The 14,746-nt window shown below is 41.3% G+C and overlaps 1 protein-coding gene across 1 annotated transcript in view; it reads left to right on the plus strand.

Annotated features, from left to right (window-relative positions):
- Positions 1-14,746, plus strand: part of chst12a (carbohydrate (chondroitin 4) sulfotransferase 12a) — a 70,947-nt gene that overhangs the window by 14,206 nt on the left and 41,995 nt on the right. The window contains 1 exon segment of the mRNA XM_045712667.1: positions 13,926-14,270. Coding sequence (XP_045568623.1) covers positions 13,935-14,270 — 336 coding nt within the window. The 5' untranslated portion in view covers positions 13,926-13,934.

Raw genomic sequence — 14,746 nt, forward strand, 5'->3', positions numbered from 1 at the left:
GTGTATCAGTGTGTGTTTGTGTATCAGTGTGTGTGTGTGTTTGTGTATCAGTGTGTGTGTGTGTGTATCAGTGTGTGTTTGTGTATCAGTGTGTGTGTTTGTGTATCAGTGTGTGTTTGTGTATCAGTGTGTTTGTGTATCAGTGTGTGTTTGTGTATCAGTGTGTGTTTGTGTATCAGTGTGTGTGTTTGTGTATCAGTGTGTGTTTGTGTATCAGTGTGTGTGTGTGTGTATCAGTGTGTGTTTGTGTATCAGTGTGTGTTTGTGTATCAGTGTGTGTGTGTGTATCAGTGTGTGTTTGTGTATCAGTGTGTGTGTTTGTGTATCAGTGTGTGTGTTTGTGTATCAGTGTGTGTGTTTGTGTATCAGTGTGTGTGTGTGTGTATCAGTGTGTGTGTTTGTGTATCAGTGTGTGTTTGTGTATCAGTGTGTGTGTGTGTATCAGTGTGTGTTTGTGTATCAGTGTGTGTGTGTGTATCAGTGTGTGTTTGTGTATCAGTGTGTGTGTTTGTGTATCAGTGTGTGTGTTTGTGTATCAGTGTGTGTGTTTGTGTATCAGTGTGTGTTTGTGTATCAGTGTGTGTTTGTGTATCAGTGTGTGTGTTTGTGTATCAGTGTGTGTGTTTGTGTATCAGTGTGTGTTTGTGTATCAGTGTGTGTGTTTGTGTATCAGTGTGTGTTTGTGTATCAGTGTGTGTGTGTGTATCAGTGTGTGTGTGTGTGTATCAGTGTGTGTGTTTGTGTATCAGTGTGTGTGTTTGTGTATCAGTCTGTGTGTTTGTGTATCAGTGTGTGTTTGTGTATCAGTGTGTGTGTATCAGTGTGTGTTTGTGTATCAGTGTGTGTGTTTGTGTATCAGTGTGTGTTTGTGTATCAGTGTGTGTTTGTGTATCAGTGTGTGTGTGTGTATCAGTGTGTGTTTGTGTATCAGTGTGTGTGTGTGTGTATCAGTGTGTGTGTTTGTGTATCAGTGTGTGTGTTTGTGTATCAGTGTGTGTGTTTGTGTATCAGTGTGTGTTTGTGTATCAGTGTGTGTGTGTGTGTATCAGTGTGTGTGTGTGTGTATCAGTGTGTGTGTGTGTGTATCAGTGTGTGTGTTTGTGTATCAGTGTGTGTGTTTGTGTATCAGTGTGTGTTTGTGTATCAGTGTGTGTGTTTGTGTATCAGTGTTTGTGTATCAGTGTGTGTTTGTGTATCAGTGTGTGTTTGTGTATCAGTGTGTGTGTTTGTGTATCAGTGTGTGTGTGTGTGTATCAGTGTGTGTGTTTGTGTATCAGTGTGTGTGTGTGTTTGTGTATCAGTGTGTGTGTTTGTGTATCAGTGTGTGTTTGTGTATCAGTGTGTGTGTTTGTGTATCAGTGTGTGTGTGTGTTTGTGTATCAGTGTGTGTGTTTGTGTATCAGTGTGTGTTTGTGTATCAGTGTGTGTGTTTGTGTATCAGTGTGTGTTTGTGTATCAGTGTGTGTGTTTGTGTGTTTGTGTATCAGTGTGTGTGTTTGTGTATCAGTGTGTGTGTTTGTGTATCAGTGTGTGTTTGTGTATCAGTGTGTGTGTGTGTGTATCAGTGTGTGTGTGTGTGTGTATCAGTGTGTGTGTTTGTGTATCAGTGTGTGTTTGTGTATCAGTGTGTGTGTTTGTGTATCAGTGTGTGTGTTTGTGTATCAGTGTGTGTGTGTGTGTGTATCAGTGTGTGTGTTTGTGTATCAGTGTGTGTTTGTGTATCAGTGTGTGTGTTTGTGTATCAGTGTGTGTGTTTGTGTATCAGTGTGTGTTTGTGTATCAGTGTGTGTGTTTGTGTATCAGTGTGTGTGTTTGTGTATCAGTGTGTGTGTTTGTGTATCAGTGTGTGTGTGTGTTTGTGTATCAGTGTGTGTGTTTGTGTATCAGTGTGTGTTTGTGTATCAGTGTGTGTGTGTGTATCAGTGTGTGTGTGTGTGTGTATCAGTGTGTGTGTTTGTGTATCAGTGTGTGTGTGTGTGTTTGTGTATCAGTGTGTGTGTTTGTGTATCAGTGTGTGTGTGTGTATCAGTGTGTGTGTGTGTTTGTGTATCAGTGTGTGTGTGTGTTTGTGTATCAGTGTGTGTGTTTGTGTATCAGTGTGTGTTTGTGTATCAGTGTGTGTGTGTGTGTATCAGTGTGTGTGTGTGTATCAGTGTGTGTGTTTGTGTATCAGTGTGTGTGTGTGTATCAGTGTGTGTGTGTGTGTATCAGTGTGTGTGTGTGTATCAGTGTGTGTTTGTGTATCAGTGTGTGTGTGTGTGTGTGTATCAGTGTGTGTTTGTGTATCAGTGTGTGTGTTTGTGTATCAGTGTGTGTGTTTGTGTATCAGTGTGTGTTTGTGTATCAGTGTGTGTTTGTGTATCAGTGTGTGTGTGTGTATCAGTGTGTGTTTGTGTATCAGTGTGTGTGTGTGTATCAGTGTGTGTGTGTGTGTATCAGTGTGTGTGTGTGTATCAGTGTGTGTGTTTGTGTATCAGTGTGTGTGTGTGTATCAGTGTGTGTTTGTGTATCAGTGTGTGTGTTTGTGTATCAGTGTGTGTTTGTGTATCAGTGTGTGTGTTTGTGTATCAGTGTGTGTGTATCAGTGTGTGTTTGTGTATCAGTGTGTGTTTGTGTGTATCAGTGTGTGTTTGTGTATCAGTGTGTGTGTTTGTGTATCAGTGTGTGTTTGTGTATCAGTGTGTGTGTGTGTTTGTGTATCAGTGTGTGTGTGTGTGTATCAGTGTGTGTTTGTGTATCAGTGTGTGTTTGTGTGTATCAGTGTGTGTTTGTGTATCAGTGTGTGTGTGTGTGTATCAGTGTGTGTTTGTGTATCAGTGTGTGTTTGTGTATCAGTGTGTGTGTGTGTGTATCAGTGTGTGTGTGTGTGTGTATCAGTGTGTGTGTGTGTGTATCAGTGTGTGTGTTTGTGTATCAGTGTGTGTGTTTGTGTATCAGTGTGTGTGTTTGTGTATCAGTGTGTGTGTTTGTGTATCAGTGTGTGTGTGTGTATCAGTGTGTGTTTGTGTATCAGTGTGTGTTTGTGTATCAGTGTGTGTGTTTGTGTATCAGTGTGTGTGTATCAGTGTGTGTTTGTGTATCAGTGTGTGTTTGTGTGTATCAGTGTGTGTTTGTGTATCAGTGTGTGTGTTTGTGTATCAGTGTGTGTTTGTGTATCAGTGTGTGTGTGTGTGTTTGTGTATCAGTGTGTGTGTATCAGTGTGTGTGTGTGTGTATCAGTGTGTGTGTTTGTGTATCAGTGTGTGTGTGTGTGTATCAGTGTGTGTGTTTGTGTATCAGTGTGTGTGTGTGTATCAGTGTGTGTTTGTGTGTATCAGTGTGTGTTTGTGTATCAGTGTGTGTGTTTGTGTATCAGTGTGTGTGTGTGTATCTGTGTGTGTGTATCAGTGTGTGTGTGTGTATCAGTGTGTGTGTTTGTGTATCAGTGTGTGTGTGTTTGTGTATCAGTGTGTGTGTGTTTGTGTATCAGTGTGTGTGTTTGTGTATCAGTGTGTGTGTTTGTGTATCAGTGTGTGTGTGTGTATCAGTGTGTGTTTGTGTATCAGTGTGTGTGTTTGTGTATCAGTGTGTGTGTTTGTGTATCAGTGTGTGTGTGTGTGTATCAGTGTGTGTGTGTGTGTATCAGTGTGTGTTTGTGTATCAGTGTGTGTGTGTGTATCAGTGTGTGTGTTTGTGTATCAGTGTGTGTGTGTTTGTGTATCAGTGTGTGTGTGTGTGTGTATCAGTGTGTGTGTGTGTATCAGTGTGTGTGTTTGTGTATCAGTGTGTGTTTGTGTGTATCAGTGTGTGTTTGTGTATCAGTGTGTGTTTGTGTATCAGTGTGTGTGTTTGTGTATCAGTGTTTGTGTATCAGTGTGTGTGTGTGTGTTTGTGTATCAGTGTGTGTTTGTGTATCAGTGTGTGTGTGTGTGTATCAGTGTGTGTTTGTGTATCAGTGTGTGTGTTTGTGTATCAGTGTGTGTGTGTGTGTGTATCAGTGTGTGTTTGTGTATCAGTGTGTGTGTTTGTGTATCAGTGTGTGTGTTTGTGTATCAGTGTGTGTGTTTGTGTATCAGTGTGTGTTTGTGTATCAGTGTGTGTGTTTGTGTATCAGTGTGTGTGTGTGTGTATCAGTGTGTGTGTTTGTGTATCAGTGTTTGTGTATCAGTGTTTGTGTATCAGGTGTGTGTGTGTATCAGTGTGTGTTTGTGTATCAGTGTGTGTGTTTGTGTATCAGTGTGTGTGTTTGTGTATCAGTGTTTGTGTATCAGTGTTTGTGTATCAGTGTGTGTGTATCAGTGTGTGTTTGTGTATCAGTGTGTGTGTTTGTGTATCAGTGTGTGTGTTTGTGTATCAGTGTGTGTGTTTGTGTATCAGTGTTTGTGTATCAGTGTGTGTGTGTGTTTGTGTATCAGTGTGTGTGTTTGTGTATCAGTGTGTGTGTTTGTGTATCAGTCTGTGTGTTTGTGTATCAGTGTGTGTGTTTGTGTATCAGTGTGTGTGTTTGTGTATCAGTGTGTGTGTGTGTATCTGTGTGTGTTTGTGTATCAGTGTGTGTTTGTGTATCAGTGTGTGTGTTTGTGTATCAGTGTGTGTTTGTGTATCAGTGTGTATCAGTGTTTGTGTATCAGTGTGTGTGTTTGTGTATCAGTGTGTGTTTGTGTATCAGTGTGTGTGTTTGTGTATCCAGTGTGTGTGTGTGTGTATCAGTGTGTGTGTTTGTGTATCAGTGTTTGTGTATCAGTGTTTGTGTATCAGTGTGTGTGTGTGTCTCAGTGTGTGTGTGTGTATCAGTGTGTGTGTTTGTGTATCAGTGTGTGTGTTTGTGTATCAGTGTTTGTGTATCAGTGTTTGTGTATCAGTGTTTGTGTATCAGTGTGTGTGTATCAGTGTTTGTGTATCAGTGTGTGTGTTTGTGTATCAGTGTGTGTGTTGTGTATCAGTGTGTGTGTGTGTGTGTATCAGTGTGTGTTTGTGTATCAGTGTGTGTGTTTGTGTATCAGTGTGTGTGTTTGTGTATCAGTGTGTGTTTGTGTATCAGTGTGTGTGTTTGTGTATCAGTGTGTGTGTGTGTGTATCAGTGTGTGTGTGTGTATCAGTGTGTGTTTGTGTATCAGTGTGTGTGTGTGTGTATCAGTGTGTGTGTTTGTGTATCAGTGTTTGTGTATCAGTGTTTGTGTATCAGTGTGTGTGTGTGTATCAGTGTGTGTTTGTGTATCAGTGTGTGTGTTTGTGTATCAGTGTGTGTGTTTGTGTATCAGTGTTTGTGTATCAGTGTTTGTGTATCAGTGTTTGTGTATCAGTGTGTGTTTGTGTATCAGTGTGTGTGTTTGTGTATCAGTGTTTGTGTATCAGTGTGTGTGTGTGTGTTTGTGTATCAGTGTGTGTTTGTGTATCAGTGTGTGTGTGTGTGTATCAGTGTGTGTTTGTGTATCAGTGTGTGTGTTTGTGTATCAGTGTGTGTGTGTGTGTGTATCAGTGTGTGTTTGTGTATCAGTGTGTGTGTTTGTGTATCAGTGTGTGTGTTTGTGTATCAGTGTGTGTGTTTGTGTATCAGTGTGTGTTTGTGTATCAGTGTGTGTGTTTGTGTATCAGTGTGTGTGTGTGTGTATCAGTGTGTGTGTTTGTGTATCAGTGTTTGTGTATCAGTGTTTGTGTATCAGTGTGTGTGTGTGTATCAGTGTGTGTTTGTGTATCAGTGTGTGTGTTTGTGTATCAGTGTGTGTGTTTGTGTATCAGTGTTTGTGTATCAGTGTTTGTGTATCAGTGTGTGTGTATCAGTGTGTGTTTGTGTATCAGTGTGTGTGTTTGTGTATCAGTGTGTGTGTTTGTGTATCAGTGTGTGTGTTTGTGTATCAGTGTTTGTGTATCAGTGTGTGTGTGTGTTTGTGTATCAGTGTGTGTGTTTGTGTATCAGTGTGTGTGTTTGTGTATCAGTCTGTGTGTTTGTGTATCAGTGTGTGTGTTTGTGTATCAGTGTGTGTGTTTGTGTATCAGTGTGTGTTTGTGTATCAGTGTGTGTTTGTGTATCAGTGTGTGTTTGTGTATCAGTGTGTGTGTTTGTGTATCAGTGTGTGTTTGTGTATCAGTGTGTATCAGTGTTTGTGTATCAGTGTGTGTGTTTGTGTATCAGTGTGTGTTTGTGTATCAGTGTGTGTGTTTGTGTATCAGTGTGTGTGTGTGTGTATCAGTGTGTGTGTTTGTGTATCAGTGTTTGTGTATCAGTGTTTGTGTATCAGTGTGTGTGTGTGTATCAGTGTGTGTTTGTGTATCAGTGTGTGTGTTTGTGTATCAGTGTGTGTGTTTGTGTATCAGTGTTTGTGTATCAGTGTTTGTGTATCAGTGTTTGTGTATCAGTGTGTGTGTATCAGTGTTTGTGTATCAGTGTGTGTGTTTGTGTATCAGTGTGTGTGTTTGTGTATCAGTGTGTGTGTGTGTGTGTATCAGTGTGTGTTTGTGTATCAGTGTGTGTGTTTGTGTATCAGTGTGTGTGTTTGTGTATCAGTGTGTGTTTGTGTATCAGTGTGTGTGTTTGTGTATCAGTGTGTGTGTGTGTGTATCAGTGTGTGTGTGTGTATCAGTGTGTGTTTGTGTATCAGTGTGTGTGTGTGTGTATCAGTGTGTGTGTTTGTGTATCAGTGTTTGTGTATCAGTGTTTGTGTATCAGTGTGTGTGTGTGTATCAGTGTGTGTTTGTGTATCAGTGTGTGTGTTTGTGTATCAGTGTGTGTGTTTGTGTATCAGTGTTTGTGTATCAGTGTTTGTGTATCAGTGTTTGTGTATCAGTGTGTGTTTGTGTATCAGTGTGTGTGTTTGTGTATCAGTGTGTGTGTTTGTGTATCAGTGTTTGTGTATCAGTGTGTGTGTGTGTTTGTGTATCAGTGTGTGTGTTTGTGTGTATCAGTGTGTGTGTTTGTGTATCAGTGTGTGTGTTTGTGTATCAGTGTGTGTTTGTGTATCAGTGTGTGTTTGTGTATCAGTGTGTGTTTGTGTATCAGTGTGTGTGTTTGTGTATCAGTGTGTGTTTGTGTATCAGTGTGTATCAGTGTTTGTGTATCAGTGTGTGTTTGTGTATCAGTGTGTGTTTGTGTATCAGTGTGTGTGTTTGTGTATCAGTGTGTGTGTGTGTGTATCAGTGTGTGTGTTTGTGTATCAGTGTTTGTGTATCAGTGTTTGTGTATCAGTGTGTGTGTGTGTATCAGTGTGTGTTTGTGTATCAGTGTGTGTGTTTGTGTATCAGTGTGTGTGTTTGTGTATCAGTGTTTGTGTATCAGTGTTTGTGTATCAGTGTTTGTGTATCAGTGTGTGTGTATCAGTGTTTGTGTATCAGTGTGTGTGTTTGTGTATCAGTGTGTGTGTTTGTGTATCAGTGTTTGTGTATCAGTGTGTGTGTGTGTTTGTGTATCAGTGTGTGTGTTTGTGTATCAGTGTGTGTGTGTGTGTGTATCAGTGTGTGTGTTTGTGTATCAGTGTGTGTGTTTGTGTATCAGTGTGTGTTTGTGTATCAGTGTGTGTTTGTGTATCAGTGTGTGTTTGTGTATCAGTGTGTATCAGTGTGTGTGTATCAGTGTGTGTTTGTGTATCAGTGTGTGTGTTTGTGTATCAGTGTGTGTGTGTGTTTGTGTATCAGTGTGTGTGTTTGTGTATCAGTGTGTGTGTTTGTGTATCAGTGTGTATCAGTGTGTGTGTATCAGTGTGTGTTTGTGTATCAGTGTGTGTGTTTGTGTATCAGTGTGTGTGTGTGTGTGTATCAGTGTGTGTGTTTGTGTATCAGTGTGTGTGTGTGTGTATCAGTGTGTGTTTGTGTATCAGTGTGTGTGTTTGTGTATCAGTGTGTGTGTTTGTGTATCAGTGTGTGTGTTTGTGTATCAGTGTGTGTGTTTTAGAGGTCGGCCGATTATGGCCGATTAATTAGGGCCGATTTCAAGTTTGTGTATCAGTGTGTGTGTGTGTGTTTGTGTATCAGTGTGTGTTTGTGTATCAGTGTGTGTGTGTGTTTGTGTATCAGTGTGTGTGTTTGTGTATCAGTGTGTGTGTGTGTGTATCAGTGTGTGTTTGTGTATCAGTGTGTGTGTTTGTGTATCAGTGTGTGTTTGTGTATCAGTGTGTGTGTTTGTGTATCAGTGTGTGTGTATCAGTGTGTGTTTGTGTATCAGTGTGTGTTTGTGTGTATCAGTGTGTGTTTGTGTATCAGTGTGTGTGTTTGTGTATCAGTGTGTGTTTGTGTATCAGTGTGTGTGTGTGTTTGTGTATCAGTGTGTGTGTGTGTGTATCAGTGTGTGTTTGTGTATCAGTGTGTGTTTGTGTGTATCAGTGTGTGTTTGTGTATCAGTGTGTGTGTGTGTGTATCAGTGTGTGTTTGTGTATCGAGTGTGTGTTTGTGTATCAGTGTGTGTGTGTGTATCAGTGTGTGTGTGTGTGTATCGGTGTGTGTGTGTGTGTATCAGTGTGTGTGTTTGTGTATCAGTGTGTGTGTTTGTGTATCAGTGTGTGTGTTTGTGTATCAGTGTGTGTGTTTGTGTATCAGTGTGTGTGTGTGTATCAGTGTGTGTTTGTGTATCAGTGTGTGTTTGTGTATCAGTGTGTGTGTTTGTGTATCAGTGTGTGTGTATCGAGTGTGTGTTTGTGTATCAGTGTGTGTTTGTGTGTATCAGTGTGTGTTTGTGTATCAGTGTGTGTGTTTGTGTATCAGTGTGTGTTTGTGTATCAGTGTGTGTGTGTGTTTGTGTATCAGTGTGTGTGTATCAGTGTGTGTTTGTGTATCAGTGTGTGTTTGTGTGTATCAGTGTGTGTTTGTGTATCAGTGTGTGTGTTTGTGTATCAGTGTGTGTGTGTGTATCTGTGTGTGTGTATCAGTGTGTGTGTGTGTATCAGTGTGTGTGTTTGTGTATCAGTGTGTGTGTGTTTGTGTATCAGTGTGTGTGTGTTTGTGTATCAGTGTGTGTGTTTGTGTATCAGTGTGTGTGTTTGTGTATCAGGTGTGTGTGTGTATCAGTGTGTGTTTGTGTATCAGTGTGTGTGTTTGTGTATCAGTGTGTGTGTTTGTGTATCAGTGTGTGTGTGTGTGTATCCGGTGTGTGTGTGTGTGTATCAGTGTGTGTTTGTGTATCAGTGTGTGTGTGTGTATCAGTGTGTGTGTTTGTGTATCAGTGTGTGTGTGTTTGTGTATCAGTGTGTGTGTGTGTGTGTATCAGTGTGTGTGTGTGTATCAGTGTGTGTGTTTGTGTATCAGTGTGTGTTTGTGTGTATCAGTGTGTGTTTGTGTATCAGTGTGTGTTTGTGTATCAGTGTGTGTGTTTGTGTATCAGTGTTTGTGTATCAGTGTGTGTGTGTGTGTGTATCAGTGTGTGTTTGTGTATCAGTGTTTGTGTATCAGTGTGTGTGTGTATCAGTGTTTGTGTATCAGTGTGTGTTTGTGTATCAGTGTGTGTTTGTGTATCAGTGTGTGTGTTTGTGTATCAGTGTTTGTGTATCAGTGTGTGTGTGTGTGTTTGTGTATCAGTGTGTGTTTGTGTATCAGTGTGTGTGTGTGTGTATCAGTGTGTGTTTGTGTATCAGTGTGTGTGTTTGTGTATCGGTGTGTGTGTGTGTGTGTATCAGTGTGTGTTTGTGTATCAGTGTGTGTGTTTGTGTATCAGTGTGTGTGTTTGTGTATCAGTGTGTGTGTTTGTGTATCAGTGTGTGTTTGTGTATCAGTGTGTGTGTTTGTGTATCAGTGTGTGTGTGTGTGTATCGGTGTGTGTGTTTGTGTATCAGTGTTTGTGTATCAGTGTTTGTGTATCAGTGTGTGTGTGTGTATCAGTGTGTGTTTGTGTATCAGTGTGTGTGTTTGTGTATCAGTGTGTGTGTTTGTGTATCAGTGTTTGTGTATCAGTGTTTGTGTATCAGTGTTTGTGTATCAGTGTGTGTTTGTGTATCAGTGTGTGTGTTTGTGTATCAGTGTTTGTGTATCAGTGTGTGTGTGTGTTTGTGTATCAGTGTGTGTGTTTGTGTATCAGTGTGTGTGTTTGTGTATCAGTCTGTGTGTTTGTGTATCAGTGTGTGTGTTTGTGTATCAGTGTGTGTGTTTGTGTATCAGTGTGTGTTTGTGTATCAGTGTGTGTTTGTGTATCAGTGTGTGTGTTTGTGTATCAGTGTGTGTTTGTGTATCAGTGTGTATCAGTGTTTGTGTATCAGTGTGTGTGTTTGTGTATCAGTGTGTGTTTGTGTATCAGTGTGTGTGTTTGTGTATCGGTGTGTGTGTGTGTGTATCAGGTGTGTGTTTGTGTATCAGTGTTTGTGTATCAGTGTTTGTGTATCAGTGTGTGTGTGTGTATCAGTGTGTGTTTGTGTATCAGTGTGTGTGTTTGTGTATCAGTGTGTGTGTTTGTGTATCAGTGTTTGTGTATCAGTGTTTGTGTATCGGTGTTTGTGTATCAGTGTGTGTGTATCAGTGTTTGTGTATCAGTGTGTGTGTTTGTGTATCAGTGTGTGTGTTTGTGTATCAGTGTGTGTGTGTGTGTGTATCAGTGTGTGTGTTTGTGTATCAGTGTGTGTGTTTGTGTATCAGTGTGTGTTTGTGTATCAGTGTGTGTGTTTGTGTATCAGTGTGTGTGTGTGTGTATCAGTGTGTGTGTGTGTATCAGTGTGTGTTTGTGTATCAGTGTGTGTGTGTGTGTATCAGTGTGTGTGTTTGTGTATCAGTGTTTGTGTATCAGTGTTTGTGTATCAGTGTGTGTGTGTGTATCAGTGTGTGTTTGTGTATCAGTGTGTGTGTTTGTGTATCAGTGTGTGTGTTTGTGTATCAGTGTTTGTGTATCAGTGTTTGTGTATCAGTGTTTGTGTATCAGTGTGTGTTTGTGTATCAGTGTGTGTGTTTGTGTATCAGTGTGTGTGTTTGTGTATCAGTGTTTGTGTATCAGTGTGTGTGTGTGTTTGTGTATCAGTGTGTGTGTTTGTGTGTATCAGTGTGTGTGTTTGTGTATCAGTGTGTGTGTTTGTGTATCAGTGTGTGTTTGTGTATCAGTGTGTGTTTGTGTATCAGTGTGTGTTTGTGTATCAGTGTGTGTGTTTGTGTATCAGTGTGTGTTTGTGTATCAGTGTGTATCAGTGTTTGTGTATCAGTGTGTGTTTGTGTATCAGTGTGTGTTTGTGTATCAGTGTGTGTGTTTGTGTATCAGTGTGTGTGTGTGTGTATCAGTGTGTGTGTTTGTGTATCAGTGTTTGTGTATCAGTGTTTGTGTATCAGTGTGTGTGTGTGTATCAGTGTGTGTTTGTGTATCAGTGTGTGTGTTTGTGTATCAGTGTGTGTGTTTGTGTATCAGTGTTTGTGTATCAGTGTTTGTGTATCAGTGTTTGTGTATCAGTGTGTGTGTATCAGTGTTTGTGTATCAGTGTGTGTGTTTGTGTATCAGTGTGTGTGTTTGTGTATCAGTGTTTGTGTATCAGTGTGTGTGTGTGTTTGTGTATCAGTGTGTGTGTTTGTGTATCAGTGTGTGTGTGTGTGTGTATCAGTGTGTGTGTTTGTGTATCAGTGTGTGTGTTTGTGTATCAGTGTGTGTTTGTGTATCAGTGTGTGTTTGTGTATCAGTGTGTGTTTGTGTATCAGTGTGTGTGTGTGTTTGTGTATCAGTGTGTGTGTTTGTGTATCAGTGTGTGTGTTTGTGTATCAGTGTGTATCAGTGTGTGTGTATCAGTGTGTGTTTGTGTATCAGTGTGTGTGTTTGTGTATCAGTGTGTGTGTGTGTGTGTATCAGTGTGTGTGTTTGTGTATCAGTGTGTGTGTGTGTGTATCAGTGTGTGTTTGTGTATCAGTGTGTGTGTTTGTGTATCAGTGTGTGTGTTTGTGTATCAGTGTGTGTGTTTGTGTATCAGTGTGTGTGTTTTAGAGGTCGGCCGATTATGGCCGATTAATTAGGCCGATTTCAAGTTTGTGTATCAGTGTGTGTGTGTGTGTTTGTGTATCAGTGTGTGTTTGTGTATCAGTGTGTGTGTGTGTTTGTGTATCAGTGTGTGTGTTTGTGTATCAGTGTGTGTGTTTGTGTATCAGTGTGTGTGTTTGTGTATCAGTGTGTGTGTTTGTGTATCAGTGTGTGTGTGTTTGTGTATCAGTGTGTGTGTTTTAGAGGTCGGCCGATTATGGCGATTAATTAGGGCCGATTTCAAGCTTTCATAATAATCGGTAATCTGCATTTTTGGACGCTGATTATGGTCGATTACATTCCACTCCACGAGGAAACTGCGTGGCAGGCTGACCACCTGTTACGCGAGTGCAGCAAGAAGCCAAGGTAAGTTGCTAGCTAGCATTAAACTTATCTTATAAAAAACTATCGATCTTAACATAATCACTAGTTAACTACACATGGTTGATGATATTACCAGGTTAACTAGCTTGTCCTGCGTTGCATATAATCGATGCGGTGCCTGTTAATTTCTCATCGAATCACAGCCTACTTCGACAAACGGGTGATGATTTAACAAGCGCATTGGCGAAAAAAAGCAGTGTCGTTGTACCAATATGTACCTAACCATAAACATCAATGTCTTTCTTTAAAATCAATACACAAGTATATATTTTTAAACCTGCATATTTAGTTAATATTGCCTGCTAACATTAATTTATTTTAACTGGGGAAATTGTGTCACTTCTCTTGCGTTCAGTGCAGCAGAGTCGGGGTAAATGCAGCAGTTTGGGCCGCCTGGCTCGCTGAGAACTGTGCAAAGACCATTTATTCCTAACAAAGGCAGTAATTAATTTGCCAGAATTGTACATAATTATGACATAACATTGAAGGTTGTACAGTGTAACAGGAATATTTAGACTTAAATAATGCAAAAAACAAAGTGTTGGAGAAGAAAGTAAAAGTGCAATATGTGCCATGTAAGAAAGCTAACGTTTAAGTTCCTCGCTCAGAACATGAGAACATATGAAAGCTGGTGGTTCCTTTTAACATGAGTCTTCAATATTCCCAGGTAAGAAGTTTTAGGTTGTAGTTATTATAGGAAATATAGGACTATTTCTCTCTATACCATTTGTTAGTGCTACATTTAGCTGTGGTTTGGGTTTATGTGACATTATATGCTAGCTTGAAAAATGGGTGTCTGATTATTTCTGGCTGGGTACTCTGCTGACATAATCTAATGTTTTGCTTTCGTTGTAAAGCCTTTTTGAAATCGGACAGTGTGGTTAGATTAACGAGAGTCTTGTCTTTAAAATGGTGTAAAATAGTCATATGTTTGAAAAATGGAAGGTTTTGCATTTCTAAGGTATTTGAATAACGCGCCACTCGATTCCACTGGCTGTTGAGTAGGTGGGACGTCCCACCTAGCCCATGTATAACAGTGTGTGTGTGTGTGTGTGTGTGTGTGTGTGTGTGTGTGTGTGTGTGTGTGTGTGTGTGTGTGTGTGTGTGTGTGTGTGTGTGTAACAGTGTGTGTGTGTGTGTGTGTGTGTGTGTGTGTGTAACAGTGTGTGTGTGTGTGTGTGTGTGTGTGTGTGTGTGTGTGTGTGTGTGTGTGTGTGTGTGTGTGTGTATCAGTGTGTGTGTGTGTATCAGTGTGTGTGTTACAGTGTGTGTGTGTGTGTGTGTGTGTGTGTGTGTGTGTGTGTATCAGTGTGTGTGTGTGTGTGTGTGTGTGTATCAGGTGTGTGTGTGTGTGTGTGTGTGTATGTGTGTGTGTGTGTGTGTGTGTGTGTGTGTGTGTGTGTGTGTGTGTGTGTGTGTTTCAGTGTGTGTGTGTGTGTGTGTGTGTGTGTGTGTGTGTGTGTGTGTGTGTGTAACAGTGTGTGTGTGTGTGTGTGTGTGTGTGTGTGTTACAGTGTGTGTATCTGTGTGTGTGTGTGTGTGTGTGTGTGTGTGTGTGTGTGTGTGTGTGTGTGTGTGTGTGTGTGTGTGTGTGTGTGTGTGTGTGTGTGTGTGTGTGTGTGTGTGTGTGTGTAACAGTGTGTGTATCTGTGTGTGTGTTCAGGGCGTCACCATGGGGAAGTGGAGGTTGTTCAGCGTCTCTGTGGTTCTGGGTTCAGTCTTTATGATCCTGTTGATGATTCTCTACTGGGACGACGTTGGCGCCTCTCACCTTTACCTGCCCGCCCTCTCCCCCCGGCCCGCCCCTCACCACCCCGCCACGCACCCCTCCTTCCTCTCCGACATCAACGCCTTCGTAAACCAGTTCCTGGAGGGGACCAATGATCCTACAGATTCCGCCCCCCCAGACTCTGCCAACCAATCAGAGCGCGCCGAGGAGCGGTACGTGCCCCGGAGGGAGTGGAAGGTCCATCTGACGCCCATCGACCCCGAGAAACGACTAGGACAGGTAACTCTTACCTCTAGAAACGACTAGGACAGGTAACTCTAACCTCTAGAAACGACTAGGACAGGTAACTCTTACCTCCCTCTAGAAACGACTAGGACAGGTAACTCTAACCTCCCTCGAGAAACGACTAGGACAGGTAACTCTTACCTCTAGAAACGACTAGGACAGGTAACTCTAACCTCTAGAAACGACTAGGACAGGTAACTCTTACCTCTAGAAACGACTAGGACAGGTAACTCTAACCTCTAGAAACGACTAGGACAGGTAACTCTAACCCCCCTCTAGAAACGACTAGGACAGGTAACTCTAACCTCTAGAAACGACTAGGACAGGTAACTATAACCTCTAGAAACGACTAGGACAGGTAACTCTAACCTCCCTCTAGAAACGACTAGGACAGGTAACTCTAACCTCTAGAAACGACTAGGACAGGTAACTCTTACCTCCCTCTAGAAACGACTAGGACAGGTAACTCT

Source organism: Salmo salar, unplaced genomic scaffold (assembly GCF_905237065.1).
Source record: "Salmo salar unplaced genomic scaffold, Ssal_v3.1, whole genome shotgun sequence".
Taxonomy (NCBI): domain Eukaryota; kingdom Metazoa; phylum Chordata; class Actinopteri; order Salmoniformes; family Salmonidae; genus Salmo; species Salmo salar.